This window comes from Phodopus roborovskii, unplaced genomic scaffold, assembly GCF_943737965.1.
Source record: "Phodopus roborovskii unplaced genomic scaffold, PHOROB, whole genome shotgun sequence".
Classification (NCBI taxonomy): domain Eukaryota; kingdom Metazoa; phylum Chordata; class Mammalia; order Rodentia; family Cricetidae; genus Phodopus; species Phodopus roborovskii.
In genome coordinates, this window is record NW_026126546.1 from 9,479,903 (window position 1) to 9,501,360 (window position 21,458).

At 42.6% G+C, this 21,458-nt stretch overlaps 1 protein-coding gene across 1 annotated transcript in view; it reads right to left on the reverse strand.

Moving 5' to 3' along the window:
• The window catches only part of Slc5a1 (solute carrier family 5 member 1), a 69,063-nt gene extending 47,870 nt beyond the window's left edge, over positions 1-21,193 (reverse strand). The window contains exons 1-2 of the mRNA XM_051200301.1: positions 20,955-21,193; positions 9,442-9,513 (exon numbers count right to left, since the gene is read on the reverse strand). Coding sequence (XP_051056258.1) covers positions 9,442-9,513; positions 20,955-21,089 — 207 coding nt within the window. The 5' untranslated portion in view covers positions 21,090-21,193. The remainder of the gene's footprint in view (positions 1-9,441; positions 9,514-20,954) is intronic.
• Between the last annotated feature and the right edge of the window lie 265 nt (positions 21,194-21,458).

Below are 21,458 nucleotides of genomic sequence, written 5' to 3' on the forward strand. Positions count from 1 at the left end.
CACTGACTGCTAACTACAATTACGTTTTGCATGAGGAGAAGTAGAAAACAGACATCTGAATCCAGCTGACGTTAGAGCCTGGAGGTAAGTACACTCAACCTTGCTCTTTTCAAAGGAAAACTAAACTATATCACCGAGGAAAAAAGTGATTCAAATCACACACTGACTTTACCTTTACCCCCATGACCTAAGGAAAGCAGCAACCTGTGTACACCCAGCCACGCTTGACAACACAGGAAAGAGGCATCAGCTCCTTCTCCTGAGCACAGGGAGCGCTCTCCAACCTCTGATCTTGCCTTTGTCAAAGCAAATTACAGGCCCTGAAGTCAGTTGCTTTAATGCTTTGAACTTAATCCCCTCTACTCTAAACCAAGAATAAGTATCCTTCTTTGCCAGCCAGGTGAGTAGAGTGTACCTATAATCTCAACACTGTGAAGCAGAGGTAGGAAGATCAGATGTTCAAGACAAGCCATGGCTATATAGCAAGTGTGAGGCCAGCCTGGGCTGCATGAGAGCCTGTCTCGAGAAAGAAAAGGGAAGACTTTCAGGCACTCTGACTCAGTTGTCCCTACAAAGACATGCCATTGTGAAAGTACTGATAATGCTGTTACCACACGTGTGTTTACAGACTACACTGCACTTCCTGAGGGACACCAAGACTTCCGTTCAGGAACAAGAGCATCATAGCTCAAAAGGAAAATGTTCTCAGCTAGCTTCAGGCAACCACTTTCTTTGTTAAAGTCCATGCCATACCCAAAATATCCAGTATCTGGAGCTGGCTCTCTGCTTCCTGCCTCAGGTCTCCCCTTTAAAGGCTATCTAGATCCCTGGGCCTCCTCTCTATTCACTGGGCCATGCTAGACAGAGCCATCCGGTGATGCTCAAACGTGAGCTCCCCCAGGACACGAAATGTGCATTCACCTCTGCATTTCAGGTAACTATGGAATGCTGTTGTATAAGTAGGCTTTATCCCATATTTGGCATACACTTGTACAAGTGTTTTGGTTGTTTGAAATTCAGCTTTAACTAACCATTCTGTATCTTCTAAATATATCATCTTCTATCTCTATCAGATGAGTCTCATCAGAATCACCTGAAGGTTAATTAATACGAATTGCTGGGACACATCTCCAGTTTCTGATTCAGTAAGTCTAGGTTTCTAACAAGAGCCCGAGTCTTGCTGATGCTGCTACCCTGGGTACCACTCTTTGAGAGCAGCATCCTGGCAGAATAAGACAGAAAGAAAACCACTAAGTTCTGTGATGTCTCTATTAGGCCTTTATCTTACTGAGTGCCCACAACAACTCTGTAAGGTTGGAATTATTCCCTCCCTCTTTACTACAGAGGAGAGGCCTGAGGGTTCGCATTTCAGAATGACTTGTCCAAAGTTCTATAATTGAGGGGACAGGAGTCTATGGGCCCAGGGAGAGAAGACATAATCACACTGACTTGGCTTCCTCCCTCTTCCTTCCAGACTACACTCCCCCAGATGTCCCTAGAGGGACACTGGAGTAAGACCCTCCTGTATATCTCTGTGCTTGTCTGTATTGTGTTTGCTTTCCTATTCCCCTTCTCCCTCTCAGAACTCCTAGCTAATCCTGGTTGGCATATTTTGTTTGTTTGTTTGTGTTTGGGGTGGTGTTTCTTTGGTTGATTTGATTTGGTTTGTTTTTGTGGTCTTGGTTTGTTCTCACTATATAGACCAGGATGGCCTGAAACTCACAGAGATTTTCCTGCCTCTGCCTCACAAGTACTGGGACTAAGGCATCTCTTTTCAACATGTAAAATTTGGAGAGATTTGACTTTTGTTATCTCTCAGGGATAGTACTTCCTGGCTTTGGACAGAAAATAAAGTACGGCTCAAATATTCAGAATAGGAATATTATTTCTAAACCTCTGGCAAACATTTAGACACAAGCTTTGTTCCAGAGTCTTCATAATTTGTTTACTTTGGGTGAGTTCATGTCCCCAGAAACAATGACTGCCTTCCAGTCATTATCTCTGTACACATCTCTCCCTACTCAAGGGAGGAGAAAATAGGAAACCATTGGTGCTTTCCCAATGATTTTCGGTACAAAAGGCAAGTGAAGTTGTTCAACGGCATCAGAGATCAAAAAGGTTACGTCAACAAGCCAGCCGCCAATCTAGATGAGCCTCTCTTTGGAATCCTTAGCAGCTCAGGGTCCCTCACTCAGAGGGCATGGGATACTGACACTGTGTCTCTCCCACACTGGCCCTCACTTCCATCTTCAAATCTCACATGCTCCTTCCAGCCCTAGGGCCTTTGACCATTCTGGAGGCCCATGAGTTGGTTGTGGAGTTGTAAGTTCCTAAGGAACTTTTAAGTTCCAAAGGAGGGTTTGGGGTTTTTTGTTTTGGGTTGTTTTTCTTAAATTGCTCACTTCTGATTTTCAAACGAATGGCTTCTCTATTCTTTTTCATTTGTAATTGATACATAATAATTATGAATATTTACAGGACACAATGTGACATCTCAAGGATCAGCTCAGGGTGACTGATTTATCCAAATCATCAACATCTTTCATTTCTGGCTGATCCTTTATGTCCCTTCTGGTCCTGGCCTAAAAGCCCTGTCCTCTGAAAGGTCTGCCCTGTCTCCCTTTCAGGTTAAGGAACAACCCTCTCTACTCCACCCAATATTTGAATGTATTGATTCAAATCAATGGGAGGTAGAGGCAGGAGATTCGGGAGTTCAAGACCAGCCTAGGCTATGTGATATCCTGTCTCAAAACAGCAAGAAGAACAAATAAAATAAGGTAGGTGTGATGATCTCTATTTTTTCCACTGAAGAAACTGAGACAGAGAGACAGAGTCACCCAAGGCCATGCCGGTAGGGATGCATTGAGCTAAGGTTTTGAACAGGCAGGTTGGCTCCAGAATCTTTGCTCTTAATTGTAAATGGTCTTCACAATATAGAGTTTGCTTCAAACGTTACATAAAACTGCAGCTAACTCTGTTATATGCCTCATGCCACGGGTAGGCAAGGAAAACGCGGATGGCGTGAACAGCCCATCTCAACAGACACTTCCAGCACTCTTGCTTCAACCAACTTGAAACATTGATTATAATTCTGCTTGCCTTTTCTGACTACAGAAGGGCTAATCTGTTAGAAAACACTAGGAAGACAGACAGTGGGAAGTGAAAGGCCAAGGGATTAGGTAATGACTCAGCGCCAGGAACTGGGCTACACACTGGTCACCTGAAGCCTGGAAACACAAAGAACACACAGGGCAGGATGTGGCCATATGCCAGTCCAAGAAGCTCCTCAGAGCCAGATGTGGGGCTGCAGATAAGACACAACAGTTGATGTTGAGCCCGGTGTAGTGGGACACGCCTGAAATCCCAGAACTCAAGAGTCTGAGGAAGGACAGCTTGGGCTACAGAGTGAGACCCTATTCAAGATGAAGGAGGGGGAGGGGGAGGGGGAGGCAGCTCTTGAGAGGTAACTAAGAATAGGAAAGAATAGTGAGGAAAAGGCTTCAACAATGGAGGGTGAAGAGAAAGAACAAGGAGCCGAAGAGAAGGCGGTGGTAGAGGAGGAAAATGAGAAGAAAAAGAGGAAGAGGATGGAGAGAACAGGGAGAGGAACCCGGTGGCCTGAGAAGGCAGAAACTGGCCTGGCCGGTGGGGGCGAAAACGTTCACTGCAAAGGAAATCTCACTGTGGGAAGTGCCACATTTTGATTCAAACAGGAAAAAATAAATTGGGTTGGGTGTGGTGGCGCACACCATTTATCCCAGCACTCGGGAGGCAGAGGCAGGCGGATCTCAGTGAGTTCAAAGCCAGCCTAGTCCACAAAGTGAGTTCCGTTCCAGGACAGCCAGGCCAGTTACACAGAGAAGACCTCTTTCAAAAAAAAAAAAAAAAAAAAAAAAAAAAAAAATTAAATAAGTAAAGTAACGAATGGCCTGAGGTCGTGAGGAAGTGGCCCACATAATGCCATCCCAAGAAGTCTGGCGTGGCATGACCGTCATCAGAACAAGGCTTATTTTTCGAGTTTTACCACCGGGAAACTGAAAGATATAAGTGCAATGATTTGAAATCAGGAGAAGTTTTAGAAAGGCTTTTCACTCCCCAAACTTCCTCTACTCTTAGCCATGTGAGGCCTGCACCAGAGAGCAGGACAACCCAGCGCCTCAGGCAGCCACCAAGGAAGGCCAGGCATGGCAGCCTACAGACAAGCCTGCCTCTTCCCTTTCTTTAATGAAGCCCATTTTCACATCAAGGGCTTGCTTGAGGTGTGGGGCCTGCCAATAGGTATCACACTTAAGGAATTTTTTTTTTAAGTTACAAAAAGGAAAGGATTGGCCTTCATCACAGGTAGTAGGGATAAATACGGGTACAGGCAGCTTTGTGCAGGTAGAGAGGGCAGAGTTGGCCAGGGTGGCAAATGAGACAAAAATCGCTCCCCCCTCCCCCCCCCGGGCATCTAAAGGGCCAGCTACTTGTCATTGCTGCTTGCTTCCTCCCGGAACTTTGTCCCTTTGCTTGTTCTCAGCCTCCCCCACGTCAGTTTTCCTGGTTTCCTCTCTGCCTCTCTGATTCTTCCCTGTACCTACCACAACAGCCTACCACGTTCCCCTGGCATTCTTGGCCCCCTGGTGGCATGACAAACATTTGAGCTTCAGTCTGATGTTTAGGTTTTAGACTTAACTTAAAAGTGAAGTTAAGCTAGGCATGAAGATGCGTGCCTGTAATTCCAGCACTGAGGAGGCTGAGGCAGGAGGATCTTGAATTCAAGGCCATCCTGGGCTACAAAGTGAGACCCTGCCTGGAAAAAAAAAAAAAATAATAAATAAATAATAAAATCAGGTATATTTCCTAAGACTGTTAAAAGTTTGAGGTACCGCCCTCTTCCTTAAGGGTAATTGTCACTGGGGTTTCTTTCTAGCCATAATTGAAAAACTTGGTTTTCAGATTAACCTTATACTATACCTATTGGCCTCATCAATGTCTTTCCCAAGACCTAAGCGACCAGAAGAACAGGGGTCCCGGCTCTGTGCAAACCATGCAGTGACTTGTCTTCCTCCCTGTCCTTACCAAGCCAGATCACTCAGGAATCAAACAGGAAGGCCTTGCAAGGGCTCCACTGACAAAAAAAAAAAAAAATCAAAAAAAGAGACAAAACGGAGAATGGACAAGAAAGGCCTCTCTGTTCTGAGACTATACAACGTCCTTAAAACAACAAAGTGGGCCCTCTGCTGGTTTCTTTTTTAAATAAAGTTTTATTGGAACACAGCTACACTCATTCACTTGTGTAATTCCCACGCATGTTTTTGTGCAGAGTTGAAGCCCTGCAGAGATCTTACCTGCAAAGATGAGATCTGGCTTCTTTGCATTTCCCCAAAACACTGTGATGCACTCCTTTTTTTAATTATTAGCTAATGAGACAAACTCTGAGCATTAAAGGACAATCCCTCTTTTAAGGAAGGGTCTCTGTGTAGCGTAGGCTGGTTTCTAACTCAGGATCCTCCTGCCTCATCCCCCTGAATACTGAAAATAAAGGTATGGACTGGCCAGTGTTCCTGCATCGCTGTCCTTACCACGCGAGCCCTCTCACCTACTTACACCTCTGTAGTATCCATGCATACTCTAGCTCACCTGATTGCTTCACACGGCAAAGGAAGCTCTCTCAGAGAGGCTGACAATTTGCTCAATGTTGCAAAGCAGGGGAAGCCAAATCCCTTGGCCTGGTGCAGCCGTTTGCTTCTGAGTCAAAGGGGGTTGGTTAGTTCAGTACTGTTGGACTTGATGCTTCCACAGAGGCTGTCAATGTACGGGTGTGTCCATACTCCCCTCTAAAACAAAGGTCCTCCTCCGGGCTATTTATTAATTAGGGCCTCACATCTCAATTTCTGTTACCTCTAGCGAGGAAGTGGGGATTTCCCCTTCAAAGCTCAGCCCATAAGCTTCCTGGAACTCGCTCCCTGTCTCAGTATCAACACCAATGGCTCTTCCTGCAGTTTCTCTGGCTACCTACAACTCCTTCTTGGAGCAACTGTACTAAAGACAGGTGACAGGTGTGTGCCAAGGAGACGATTGTCATAGTGCGTATGAGAGTCATTGGCTCCTCTGAGGTCCTTGGGTCAACATATTTGAGAACAGATATACTAATTATGAACTTAGGGACCAATGACAGGCTAGATTGACTTTTTAATTTACCTTAGAAAATTAAGAATAATTTGGGTGCTGTTTAAAATACTTTTCATTTTGAAAGGAATTCTTAATATGTGCTTCCCTGCATGCCACATTTTTATTTACTTATTTACTTACTTACTTACTTACTTTGGGTTTTTTTAATTTATTTTTTTTAATTTTTATTTTACATAACGATCCCAGTTCCCTCTCCCTCCCTCTTTCACTCTCTCCCACCCTCTCATGCCCCCCCAACCATCCTCCCTTCCCATCCCCCCCACTCCACATGTAGGGTGATGCCCTCCAGGAGGGGTCATCTAAATCTGTCAAGTCATTTGGAGTAGGGGCTAGGCCTTCCTTCCTGTCTCTAGGTTAAAGGAGTATCCTTCCATGAAAGATATGCCCCCAAAGTCCTATTGTGCACCAGGGATACATCCTGGTTCCACTGCCCCAGGTCCCTTAGACTGCCCAGGCCTTCTAGCTGAGACCCTTGTTCAGGGGGTTTACCTTGGTTTTTCAAGATAGATTTCTCCATGTCGTCCTGGTTGTCCTGAAACTCACTCTGTAGAACAGGGTGACCTCAAACTCTGAGATCCGCCTGCCTCTGCCTCCCGAGCGCTGGGATTAAAGGCATGCGCCACCAACGCCCTGCCACACTTTCTTTTGATTCCTTCTTACAGCTGTGTGATATGACAGTGTTTATAAGCCATTTTAAATTTTAGAAAGGAAATCACCAGGATTATTCTTCCTCCAAACTAGCAGTTTTTAAACTCCATTAAGTCAATAGAACCTTGTCATTAAACAAAATGTTAACAGATTCCCCCTTTAAAAAAAAAGTTGAGTTTTGGGGGAGGAAGTAACCCCCAAATATGGATACTTACAATAAAACCACATTTTGTCACATCTAAGCCATCAGCTATCTTTAAGACATACCATGGGGGCTGGAGAGCTGGCTCAGAAGTTGAGACACATAGTGCTTTTCTAGAGGACCGGGTTCAGTTCCCAGAACCTGCATCAGGTTTCTTCAGAGGTCCTGATGTCTCTGACCTCCTTGGGCACCCAAACACATATGCACATACCTACCTACACACCGACTTACACATATGCATGTAACTAAAAGTAAAAATTCAAAAAGACATACATAATAACATGAAGGAAAGAAAACACCCTTCACTAAACCTATAGCATGCCACTGTTACAAGACTTAACCAATGTGAATACCGCAATCATGACTTCTATGTGTATTTATTTTTACTATATAACTCATCATCAATCATTTTAGAATATGGCTCCTATATAACTGGAATTGGTGATTTTTAATAGCATAAATAAATGTGAGTATAAACCAGGTTTGGTTCACATGATCCACATGAAAGTTAACTTAAGGGACTCATTTGCAACAATTTCTGGTTTCTGCACACTACTGAGTATAATGGCGATTGAGAGATTTACCTGAGCACTCTTCTACATCTTACAGTCCCATTTCATGAACTGCTGGCCTGGCACAGTTGGAGTGCTGTATAGTGCTGTCACAGGTGACTCAGATACACAGAAAACGTGAGAAACCATTTTTAAATTTTTTATTCATGTAAGTGTACCCCGTGCAGACCTGGGCATCAGATACCCTGGAACTGGGATCACAGGCAGTTGTGAGCCACCTTGTGGGTTCTGAGAACTGAACTCAAGTCCTCCACGAAAGAGGAAAGTGCTCTTAACCGCTGAGCCATTTCTCATTTTCTTAAGGTCCAGCCACCTGGAACTATTTTATAGTCTTAGGAAACCTCAGGTGGAAACCGCGGTTGGAGAAGAGTCAAATGTCAGCGTCACCAAGGAAGGTAACGATTCTGCACAACAGAACAATGCCATACTTCTCTGTCAGAACAATCCAGTTCTGTGGGGTTCATAAGGAAACCTCACAAAAACACAAACCCCTCCCTGATGGGGGGGCGTGGCTAATCTCTCCCATCAGTCAACCCTGGGCCCAAAGCCAGTCTGCTCCAGACCTGCCCTAAAACAAAATCTCCTAAAGGAGTGTGTCCCTAGTCTCCAACCTTAGTGTCTTCAAGACCCAGAGATCAGAAACTGAGATTTGCCAGGTGGTGGTGGCTCTCCCAGAACTTGGGAGGCAGAGGCAGAGGCAGGAGGATCTCTGTGAATTTGAAGGTAACCTGGTCTATGGGGAGAGTTCCAAGACAGGCTGGGTTACACAGAAACCTTGTCTCAAAATAAACAAACAAACAAACAAATAGAGATACAATTTCATCATGGTGAAAGAAAATTTCAAAACCCAATCCATAACAAAACCAAACCCCACACAGATCAAGGTGATTTTAGACACACCATAACTCCATTTCTTTTCTTATAAACAAGGCTTGATGATATTTCCCCTTCTAGGAGTGTCAGAGTCAGGACTTTTTTAAATGTAGGACTTCATAAAATTAAAATTAAACAGCTTCTGCCCAGCTAAAGAAAAGTCAACCCAGCCAAGAGGAAGCCCACAGGGTAGCAGAGACCCTTTGTCAATCATACATCTGACAGAGGATTACTACTCAGAATACATAAAGAAAAATTTTCCCTCCAGAGCCAAAGGCCTCCTAACCATAACTCCAGCACCAGGTGTGATGGGCGAGGTTGTCTAACAGACTCCCAGAACATTTTAGACTGACTATTCCTATTGCCCTTGGTTGCCCCCTAGAGGTGGAAGGGAAGTTCTCATTGCTGAAGACACCATGTACTTCAGTCACAGCGCCCCAAGGCCCCTGAGCTGAAACTGACCTGGATGTCCCACCCTAAGGACTAGCTCTCATGGCACCAGAAGGGTTCATGCAAGCTTCCAAAGGAGGAAAGCAAACACCAGTTCTACCCAGGTGTGACTCCTAGGAACCATAACAATGAGCACGGGGCCTCAGTCCTACACAAATAACTACAGACAACTAAGGGATGCAGAGAGCAAGAGAAATCGTTTTCCCCAGTTGGTTATCCAATACCAAATACTCAGCCCTGAAAACATACAAGCAAGTAACATTACACAGACTGAACAGGCTATATTTGGGAACATATATATATATATATATATATATATATATATATATATATATATATGCTTATATATATGCTTATAACAACAATTAATGAAAAGAGAGGCCATAAATTTGAAAATGTGCAAAGAGGGCATGTTTAGAGGCAGAAAGAGGGAAGAGGAGATGATGTGATTACATTATAATCTCGAAAAGTAAATTTAAAAAAAAAAAAAAGGTTTTTTTTTTTTTTTTAGAGAAAACTTACCGGCCACCACACCATACTTCTGCCTGCCAGGAAGAAGCCTCCAACAGTCCCACGGTTGGTGGAAAACATTGCCTGAGGGAAAGAGGATGAAAATTTTAACCAGAAACTAGAAGAGTGGCTTTGCTGATGAAAGACACCCCCCCACCCCAACGGCCCCTTTCTTGCATTAAACCCTCTAGGTGAAACTTTTCATTCCTCATCTGCCCCTCCTACCCCAGCCTCAGCTTGCTCACATGAAGGCACCTGTGAATACTCACGTATATTTGACAGACAGGGAAACTGAGGCCCTAGAACCAGCTCTGCAGTTGGTCTAGCTTCCGGCTTTGAGCAAATCGCCCTTCCTGGACCTGTGAACTTATTTTGTTTGCATGTTAAGCTGGGGGGCAATGGGATATTTTGTGTGTTTCTTACATGCACACCAAAGTGTCATGAAACATCATATCTTTAAAAAGTACTAAAGGGTGTGTAAATTATCTCAATGACGCTCTTAAGAAAAAAAATAAAAATGTCAGAATCCAAAGTGTTAACACTTAGTGTTACTTAAAAGGCAAGATATCCCAGCTCAATTCAACTCTTTTCTCTCGGAATAGACATAGGAGCTCGCTAAGGTCATTAAGGTATGGTGATTAAGGTATTGTGACTAAGTTTAGAGGAACTGAGGAAAGGCCTTCTGATGGCAAGAAATACTTCACAGACAGGCAGTGTTTCCTGAGTCCTGAAGGATGGGGGGGGGGTTGTTACTCTGGGGGGAGGGGATATTTCAGACTTTGGGAACAGCAGATTAAGGTTGAGGTGTTGCAGCACCCGGTGTGTGGAGAAGGGGGTGGCAAACGATGCCAGCTGTTGAACCTGGCTGAGGAACATGAGTGTGAGCAGTGTGAGGAGTGTGAGGAGTGTGAGCAGGGTGAGCAGGGTGAGCAGGGTGAAAGTGAAACAGAGTTAAGGCTCTTGAATGCCAGGCCTAAGAGCACAGGCTTTACTACAGACCTGTGGAGCCGATGAAGGTCTGGGAGGTGACGAAAGGCCTGTATCTCCAATACAGGATGAGCAGCCTCTCTCACAGCTCCTCTGGAACTGCCACCTCTGAACCCACAGTCATTCCTGGCCCAGCCTTTGGCTCAGTGCCATTAGATTGGCTTCTAGGCCTTTTCCTCCTCCCTCCCTTTCTCAACCACTGCCTCCTTTGTCCAGACGCTCGTTAATGACTGATAGTGGCTTTGCTCTTATCAGTGGTCCAAAGGAATTAACCACTGATGTCATTCCTGCACAAACATATCTGCAACCGGTATACCCTCCTAGGTGTGCGGACTGCACGGGGGATTCGAGTCTTTTGGGGAAGGAAGGCGTTTATGTATCCAGTCAATCAGCATAGATGTGTTGAGCATCTCTGTGTGTCAGAAAATACCAGCAAGAACACTCAAGTCTTTCCTGACTCCTGCCAGTGTTCTTCCTTCCACCAGCCATGCTCTGAAGACTTGGTGGTGGTCTTCTGGGCATAGCAAGATGGCAAACAGACCCAAGGAGCAGGCAGGGTAGCTGACACTGAAATGGAAATAAATGCTAAAGACTTAGGCTCTAGAAATTAACTGGGAAAGATCACTATGAAGATAATTCTGAAGTTGAAAACCAAAGAATGGAGCATGAACCCAACAGTGATGAGACCAGACATCATCACCCAGAATTACAACCATCCCATACCCAGATGCCAACACACCAGTGTAAAACACAATCAATAGCAACCAGGATGACCTGTTTCCACTACAGCCCAGCCAACCCTCCACAGGAGGCCCGAGAAGTCAATATAGCTGAAGCACAAGACAAGGATCTCAAAATACCTTATTAGGGATATGTTAGAGGTACTTGAAGAAAAAATTAATAAATCCATTAATGAAACACAAAAAGTGGAGTGAAATGAAGAGAATCGTTCAAAACTTACAAGTAGAAAGAGTAACAATAAAGAAGATCCAAACTGAAAATGAAAAATTTAGGAACTCAAATAGGAAACTCAGAGGCAAGCTTCATCTAACAGACCGCAAAAGACGGGAGAGACCATCTCTGGCATTGAAAACAAGAGAGAAGAAATGGACACCTGTGTCAAAGAAAAGGTTAAAGCTTTCAAAATCCAGGCATAAAACACCTGGGACACCATGAAAACACCAAACCTATAAATAATAGGAATAAAGGAAGAAGAAAAAACCCAGGTCAAAGGCATGGAAAATAGCCAGGCGTTGGTGGCACACGCTTTTAATCCCAGCACTCAGGAGGCAGAGGAAGGCAGATCTCTGTGAGTTTGAGGCCAGCCTGGTCTACAGAGCAAGTTCCAGGACAGCCTCCAAAGCTACACAGAGAAACGATGTCTCGAAAACCCAAAATAAATAAGTAAATAAAAATTTTAAAAAGCACAGAAAATATTCTCAACAAAATTATAAAAGACAATTTTCCTAATCTAAAGAAGGAGATGCCTGAAAGAAAAAAAATTAAAAAAAAAAAAAAAACAAGAATAATACAGAACACCAAGTAGACTGGACCAGAAAAATAAATTCCCCGTCCCTTTGTATCTTAATAATCAAAACACTAAACATACAGAACAAAGAAAGAATATTAAAAGCTTCGACAGAAAAGACCACATAACATACAAAAACAGACCTATTAGAATTACATTTGACTTCTTGATGAAGACTCTAAAAGCCAGAAAGGCCTGGACAGGTGCTAAGCAAACTTGAAGAGAACATAGATACCAGCTGATTATTGTAGCTAGCAAAACACTAAATCACAATAGATGGAGAAAGAAAGATGTTCCATGGTAAAACCAAAGTTGAGCAGTATCTATGTACAAATCCAAAACTATAGAAGGAGCTGGGAAGAAAAAACACCCACACCACAACAAAATAATGGGAGCCACAAACACTGTCCATGGATAACTCTCAATATCAATGGTCTCAATTCCCCCATTAAAAGGACACAGACTAACAGAATGGATGCAAAAACAGGATCTATCCTTCTGCTGTATCACAGAAATACACCTTAACATCAAGGGTAGACATCATCTCAGAGTAAAAGGATGGAAAAAGATATTCCAAGCAAGTGGATCTAGAAACAAGCTAGTGTAGCCATTTTATTGACAAAGTAGACTTCAAACCGAAACTAATCAGAAGAGATAGGGAAGAACACTACATACTCATCAAAGGAAAAAATCCAAGAGGACATTGCAACTCTTAACAGCTATGCTCCCAAACACAAGGGCACCCAAGTTCATAAAAGAAACACTACTACAGTTTAAATCACATATTGACCCTCACACACTGATAGTGGGAGATGTCAATATCCTATTCTCACCAATAGATGGGTCATCCAGACAAAAACTAAACAGAGAAATGCTGGATCTAACTGACATCATAAACCAAAGGCACCTAGCAGATATTTACACAATATTTCATCCAAACACAAAAGAACATATCGTCTTCTCAGCAGCTCCAGGGAACTTTCTCCAAAATTGGCCACATACTTGGACACAAAGGAAGGCACAAAAGATACAAGAAAATTGAAATAACTCCTTACATCCTATCTGACTACCACAGATTAAAGCTGGATATCAACAACAACAGAAATGACACAAATCTTACAAACCCATGGAAACTGAAGAACTCATTAGTGAATGAAAAGTGGATCAAGACAGAAGTTAAGAAAGAAATTAAAGACTTTCTATTGAATGAAAATGAAAACACAACATGCCCAAACTTATGGGAAACAAACAGTTCTAAGAAGCAAGATCATAGCACTAAGTGCCTACATAAAAAGTTGGAGAGATCTTATATTAGTAACTTAACAGCACACCTGAAAAACTCCACAATAAACAGAATAAATCATACCCAAAAGAAGTAGAAGACAAAATAGTCATCACAATTTAAATCAATAAAGCAGAAAAAAATTAGAAAGAATTAATAAAATCAAGAGTTGATTCTTTGAGAAAATCTATATAATTGGCAAATTCTAAACCAAATTAACTAAAAGGTGGAGAGAGAAAACCCAAATTAACAAAATTAGAGGCAAAGGACAATGTAGCAATAGACATTAAGGAAATCCAGAGAATTATAAAGGCATACTTTAAAAACATGTACTCCACCAAATTAGAAAACCAAAAAGAAATGGATAATTTTCTTGATATATACCATCTACCAAGGTTAAATCAAGATCAGATAAAAAAAAATTTAAACATACCTATAACTCCTAAAAAAAAAAACAGAAGCAATAATTAAAAGTCTCCCACCAAATAAATAAATAAGTAGTAAAGAAAGAAAAGCCCAGAGACAGATGGTGTTAGTGCATAAATTTACCAGACTTTTAGAGTTGATGTCAGTACTCCTCAAATAATTCCATGAAATAGATACAGAAGGAACATTACCCAATTCATTTTATGAGATCACAGTTACCCTGATACCCAAACCATACGAAGACCCAACAAAGAAAGATAATTATTAACTAATTCCCTCATGAACATAGATGCAAAGATTCTCAATAAAGTATTTGTAAACTAAATCCAAGAGTACATCAAAAAGATTGTCCATGATTGAATAAGCTTCATCTCAGAAATGCAGGGATGATTCAACATATGTAAATCTATGAATGCAACCCACCATATAAAGAGACTGAAAGACAAAAACCACATTATCAGTACATTAGATGCAGAAAACTCCTTTGATGAAATCCAATATCTCTTCATGATAAAAGTCCTAAAGAGATTAAGGATTCAAGGGGCATACCTCTACAAAATAAAGGCACACAACAAAGCTATAGCCAACATCAACTCAAATGGAAACTCAAATCAATTTCACTAAAATCAGGAAAAAGACAAGGTTGTCTACTCTCTCACTATCTATTCAACATAGTACTTGAAATCTTAGCTAGAGAAATTAAAGAAGATCAAGGTGACACAAATTGAAAAGGTAGAAGTCAAAGTATCTTTAATTATCCTACATCTGATAAACACTTTCAGAAAAGTAGCAGAATACAAAATTAATACACAAAAATCAGTATACAAATGGCAAAAGGGCTGGGAAAGAAATCAATAAGATAACACATATCACAATAGGCTCAAATAATATGAAATATAAAAATAACCAAGCAAGTGAAAGACTTGTATGATAAAACTTTTAAGATATTGAAGAGGGAAATTGAAGATGCTATCAGAAGATGGAAAGATCTCCAATGCCTGCAAATCAATAAGAATAAAATAGGGAAAGTGGTCATCCTACCAAAAGCAAACTACAGATTCAATAGAATCCCCATCGAAATTCCAACACAATTCTTCACAGAACCTGAAAGGACAATTTTCAGCTTCGTGTGGAAATACAAAATACTCAGGATAGTTAAAAACAATCCTTAATGATAAATGAATTACTGGAGAACTATCACTATTCCTCATCTCAAATTGTACTATGGAGCAATAGTAATAAAAAACAAAAACAAAACAAACCCACCTTGGACACCTGCTTTTTTATAAAGAAGCCAAAAATACACACTGGAAAAAAAAAGACAGCATCTTCAACAAATGATGCTCCTCAAAGAACACAGCTGCATGTAAGAAAATGCAAATCAATCCATACTTATGACATTGCACAAAACTTTATTCCAAATAGTTCAAAGACCTTGTAAGGCCAGATACAATGAATCTGGTAGAAGAGAAAGTGATGAACAGTCTCGAATTCATTGGCACAAGAGATGACTTTCTGAACAGAACACTGATAGCACAGGCACTAAGAGCAACAATTAATAAATGGGGCCCCATGAAGCAGAAAGCATCTGTATGGCAAAGGATACCATCATTTGGACAAAGAAACAGATTACAGAATAGGAAAAGTTGTTTTTTACCAAGTACACATCCTATATAGGGCTAATATCCAAAATATATAAAGAACTCAGAAAACTAGACATCCAGAAAAGAAAGCAAAAACTATTGAAAAATGAGGTGTAGATCTGAAAAGAGAAATCTCAGAAGAGGAAATTCAAATGGCCAACAAACACTTAAAGAAATGTTCAACATCCTTAGTCATCAGGGAAATGCAAATCAAAACTACTTAGAGATTTCATATTACACAAATCAGAATGTCCAAGAGTAATAAAGCAAATGACAGCTCATGCCACTGAGGATCTGGAGTAAGGAGAACAGTCATCCATTACCGGTGGGAGTGCAAACTTGTACAGGCACTATGGAAATCAGTGTGGCAGTTCATTACAAAGATAAGAACTGACCTATCTCAAGATCCAACAATAACACTCTTGGGCATATACACAAAGGACTTTATCCTACTACAGAGACACTTGCTCAACTATCTTCATTGCTGCTCTATTCATAGCAGACAGAAATTGGAAACGACCCAGATATCCACCAACAGATGAATGGATAAGAAAAGTTGATACATTTACCCATCAGAATATTACTCAGCCATTATTTTTTTAAAAAATGGAATCATGAAATTCTCAGAAAAAAAATCATCCTGAGTGAGGTAACCCAGACCCAGAAAGACAAATACAGTACCGTCTCACTGGGAAAACAAACCACTCTTAAGGGCAGGCTCTAAGGGCAGACCCAGAAGTACATGCCATACAAAATGAACTCAGCAGCAAGTTTGGAGGTTCTTTGTCTCAAAATGTTAAGTCGGGGCATTTTTTTTCTACCACATGGGTCCTTTGCTTACATATTGTGTTCTCCAGTTTTGTGCTTTTGTGGAATTCCTGTGTGCTTTCATGGTTATATGCTTTTTCTTTGGCTATTTTTCTTGCTTGGTTGTTCTGTCCTATTCCGATTTGTTTTGCTTTATCTTATTGTATTCTATTTTATCACTATTTTACTAGCCTCTACTTACCTCTTTCAGAACAAGCCTTGGCTCCAACATTAAATTTCCTGATGCATTTCTCTTTAAACTGTACATTTTGTATTTCTTTTTGCCCTGCTTGCTCTATTTCAATGTAGACCTGCATATGAGTGATTACTAATAAACATTTGACTAATCAGAGTCAATATTAGGCTGTCTTGAACTCTCCTCTGCCAGAAAAATTAAGCTATTTTTTCTCAGTTTAGCTTCAGGCAGATTCTAAGGACAAGGGCAGAAAACAGCTGCATTCTTTACCAAAAATCTCACAATAGTCTCCAGCCAAGCTGCTAATATTGTTCCTCTCTGAAATCTCTTGAGATAGATCTCCACCATCTGCACAGCTCTCGGCACTACTGTATCATAACTTAGTTCAGAGAGATCTTGATCCTCCATCTTTTCCTCAAGATATCACACTGGTTACTATATTGATGACTCTATGCTGAATGGACCAAATGAGCAGGAAATGGCAACCACTTTGGACTTGTTGAGAAGGCATATACGTACATCTGAGGATGGAGAATATCCAGCCTAAACTCAAGAAGCCTCTATCTCAGTGAAATTTCCAGGAGGCCAGTGGTATGGGGCATGTGAGATAACCCTTTTCTAAGGTGAACCTGGCCCCACTCACCACCAAGAAATAAGCACAATGGGTAGTGGGCCTATTTAGATTCTGGAAACAGCACATTTATCACTTGGGGGTGTTACTCCAGCCCATATAACAAGTGACTCTAGCTTTGAAATCTACTAGCTTTGAGTGGAGCCTAGAAGAAGGAGAAGGCTCTTCAACAGGTCCAGGCTGCTGTGCAGACTGCTCTGCCACTTGGACCACATGATCCAGCAGACCCAGTTGATGGCAGATGTCATTCTGTAAATATGATTCTCTTATTGGTTAATGAATAAAGCACTGTTGGTCAATAGGAAAGCAAGATAGGCGGGACTAGGAGAGTAGGAGGAGAGAGGAAGTAGTAGGGAGGAGACTCGAGAGAAGGACAGAGAAGAACGCCAGCCCCTCTCTCCAGTAAGATAAGACCACGTGGAAGCACTTACATTAAAAAAATGGGTTAATATTTAAGACAGAGCTAGCCGATAAGAAACTAGTGACTGGCCAACAGAATTATATATTAATACAGCATTTCTGTGTGTTATTTGGAGCTGGTGCGGCAGTGGGACCAGACCAGCAGGGAAAAAAACTACTCGTAACACCAAGTGGTGCTTGGCAGACAGGGATGCTGTTTGTAGACTTTGAAAGGCCTTTATAGGTGAATCGCAGAGGAGCCTCCTTGGGATTTTGAAGAAAGACTCTGTGGCAATCTGCAGACTATTATCCCTTTGAGAGACTACTCTTGGCCGGCTATTGAGCCTTAACAGAAACTGAACATTTGACAGTGGTCCACTGAATCACCGAATCTGAACTCCCCATCCTGAGCTGGGTGTTATCTGACTCATCAAGCCTTTAGCAACAGAAGCAGTGAATCTCTGAGAGTTTGAGGCCAGCCTGATCTATAAACTGAGCTACAAGACAGTCAGGGCTATGTAGAGACCTCAAACCCCCCCTCAAAATTAAAAAAAAGAAAGAAGGAAGGAAGGAAACTAGGGTGTTGGGTTCTCAGAGTGGAAGATCCAGGTGTGGCATACTGTTTCCCGATATGTAAAATGTTCAGACCTACGTAGGTTACAACCAGGTGAAATGTAAGAAACTGAGACCATGAGGTTTGAACTCAATGCCAGGAAGGATTTCTTCTCTTCCAGGGATGTCCAGAGATTGAAACGAGACCCCAGGGAAGAGTTTCTGCTGGAATATTCAAGGTAAACCTGTTGGTAGCTTGTGAAAACTATTTTGTCAAATAATTCAATGAAGAGATGCATGGGTATGGACTGAAGTCAGTAAACTTTAGGCCCATCTTTGTGCAAATATCTGAGGAAAGATGTGCATTTGGATACTGTCTCTTCGGTGATGGAGAAGGGGCAAAGAAGACAGCTTTCCCATAAGGGCAATATCGCGAGGAGGAGAAAATAAGAATAGCATTGGTTTTGTGTCATAATTCTGAGCTCTAATTGTCCCTACTCTGATGTCAATTTGTCTGTATGACTTCTGGCTACCCATTCTTAACCTCATTAATAAAATGGAAAGGTTGGGCTCCCTGAGGTCATTCCTATCAAGCATTCAATGATGTTATTAACTCAAAGGCCATTCCAAATCAGGTAGCAATAATCTTATTGGTTCAAAAAACAAGAGTTTGGGGGCTTGGGAAATGGCTCAGAGCTTAGGAGCACCAACTTCTTCCAGAAGACCTAGATTCAATTCCCAGCACTAACATGGCGGCTCACAACTGTCTATAATTTGGCACTATATACATGTGTTATATAGACATACATTCAAGCAACACACCTGTATACATAAAATAATAATAATAAAAGAGAAGAAAATAGGTCTGATAGTGGGTACTTCAGATTTTATGGGTTCTCTGACACATAATATTTTTATTTTGCATTATCCTAATATGTTTACAACCCTCTAAAAGTGTAAAAATTATTAATTTATGAGCTATACAAAAGTGGACTATGGGTCAAGATTTGGCCATTGGGCCATAGTTTTTAACAACCCTGGTTTGGGTTGGTAGCATCTCCCAACAAGAATAAAGTCAGTGATTCAACTTAAATGGAAGCAACAAGAACTAGTAAAGAAAAAGGAAATAAATACCAAACAAGTAGTAGAAAAAAGCTCAAAGATAATCAATGAAGAAGTTAAGGTGAAAGAATATAGAACCCAAATAAGTAATGTTGGCATGGATGGGTATGGGGATGAAGGGACATGAGCTTCCAGTGACTTCCTAAGCCAAGAAGCACAATGGGCTTGGGTGAATCTCTGTACAACCCAGAAATCATTCAGAAGCCAGAACGCCCATCCCTAAAGCAAGCCACCTTAACACTTCAGGGAAAAGAGGAGTGTTAACTAGAATAAATCCATTGTGTTAAATGAACAAGGTCCAGAGGCACTGGCTAGCAGGAGAAGATTAAACAGACAAATACTAACAGGCTCATTAAGTGTCATTAACAGGACAAGTGGCACTGATTCACAGATATTTCAAAAGTGCAAACACCATAAAAGTGTAATAACTCACAGGACTGGGGTGGGGGGCTAAAATGAGTCTGGTTAAGCACACAGATGTTCAGTGTGGGCCTGGAAAGGGACCATCTGGTGTGACTAGCCAATGGTGGAATCGCACCTTGGCTCCAACATCTACCGATCTGAATTGGAGGGGAAGGCAGAAAGCAAGCACCATGCTTCAGGGCCAGGTGTCAAGGCAATGGTTAAGACGCCCAAGTTCCCGGAAACAGTCCCAGGGATTGCAAAATCTTAGGCAATTCAGAACCACCTGTGACTTCAAGTTTCTCTTTTGTAAAAATTATAATTGCCATTCCTGTCCTCCCTGCCCCTGTGGCCTTTTGTGTGAAGGTGTATTACCCAGCTTACTATTTGTGCCCATTTTACTTGAAAATACAAAACTTATCCAGGGCATGGGCCACACACCCTGCAAGGTTAATGACAGCATAAGAAAAAAAAAAAAAAAACCCAGAACCATAAAGACCTTTCAGATTCACAGCTCGGTATTTGGGGGAGGGGTCATAAGAGCATGCCTAGGTTATTCTTGGATAAACTGAGGCTGTGGGAAGTTCGTCCTACATCATTTAGTTCATCTGCATGAGAGCAAGTACTAGAGGTGAGTGGTCGAGACATTGCCACTGTTAAGGACCTAGGCATATTGATGAAGAGCCAGCCCCACTGTCACCACGAGTGCACGAGTCTGTCTACAGTTCCCAAAAAAGCCCATGCTTCCTCCTTCCTTCCCCCCTGGACAGCTACGTCTACAAGCAGGCAATGCCCACCATCCTTTCCTAACTCAAGAGCCCGACACAGCACCTGCTGCCACAGCGTCTTCCACCTCAACCCAATGCTCACACGCTTCGTCTAGCTGTTAGGTGTGCCAGCATCATAAATGAACTTTCAAAGTTCCAGGCTTTGAAGAACAAGTTTCTCTGGTTTGGTATGTCCCCAGAGTCCCAAGAGGAGACACATGTACTTCCTCTCCCCAGGACCAGGTCACTCTCTGCTCACCGGGCCCCTTGTCATCGCTAACCCCAGATGTCCTCTAGAATCCCACCTTTCAAGGCTAACCCTTCCCCAGGAGGGGGCGTTGGTTAGCTATGGGCCGCCTGGTGCACCTGAGATCTGTAGAGGCTGCAACGTTCTGGCTCTAATGTATTTCATTTCCATTAGAAACTAGATAATTCAGAGGTAGGACCGGAGTCACCTTGCACTGGGCCCTTCCCTGCAGCTCCAAGCTGTCCCTTTCCTGCCCCTAATATTCTATCCTAGTCTCTGGGATCCTCCCTCAGCTCAGGATCTTCCCTGGGCCTTCCTGACAGGCTCCCTTTGGCATCCTCCACCTTTCTACACACAGGCTTCCTGTGCTCTGAACTCCGCCCCAGCATTGCCAGGACGTTCCCACAACCCTCTGTAGACCTGTAAGCCCATCTTGCCCCTTTGTGGTTCAGCAAAACCATGGCATCTCTGTGCACCCGCTCATGCCACATAGTAGCTCTGGCCTTTTCAGTCCGTGTCCCAGAATCCGCACGTACCCACAGCCCGACAGCCATCACCACCACGAAGTAGACGACAATGACTGAGATGTCAGCTGCATTGCGAATGCGTTCATAGGACGGGATGGGTGAATCTGTGGTGGTGACCGCGGGGCTCAAGGTGCTACTGTCCATGGCGGTGGCGACGAATCCTCTGGCTCACTGGCTCACCGGGGTCACTCACTCCTTATAATGCCTTTGAGTTAATGATCAGCCCCACGGGAGGGGACCTGCGACAGAGGGGTGCTGCGCTGCACCTCACCGTCGGGAAGCAGCTCCCAGTGTGCCCCGTTGATAGAGGAACCAGGAAAGCTGCAGGAGAGACTGAGGTGCAGGCGGGTGCCTGCCCACAGGTAAAGGCTGTTGTGTGAGCAGGGAGGGGCCTGCTAAGGGGTGGTGCCTTTCTGGCACAAAAGTCCTCTGTGCTCCCGCAGTGGGCACCAAGTGCCATTGCCACACCTGGACTGCCAGGTCCTACGTGGGCAAAAAAGGAGTAGCCGCAAA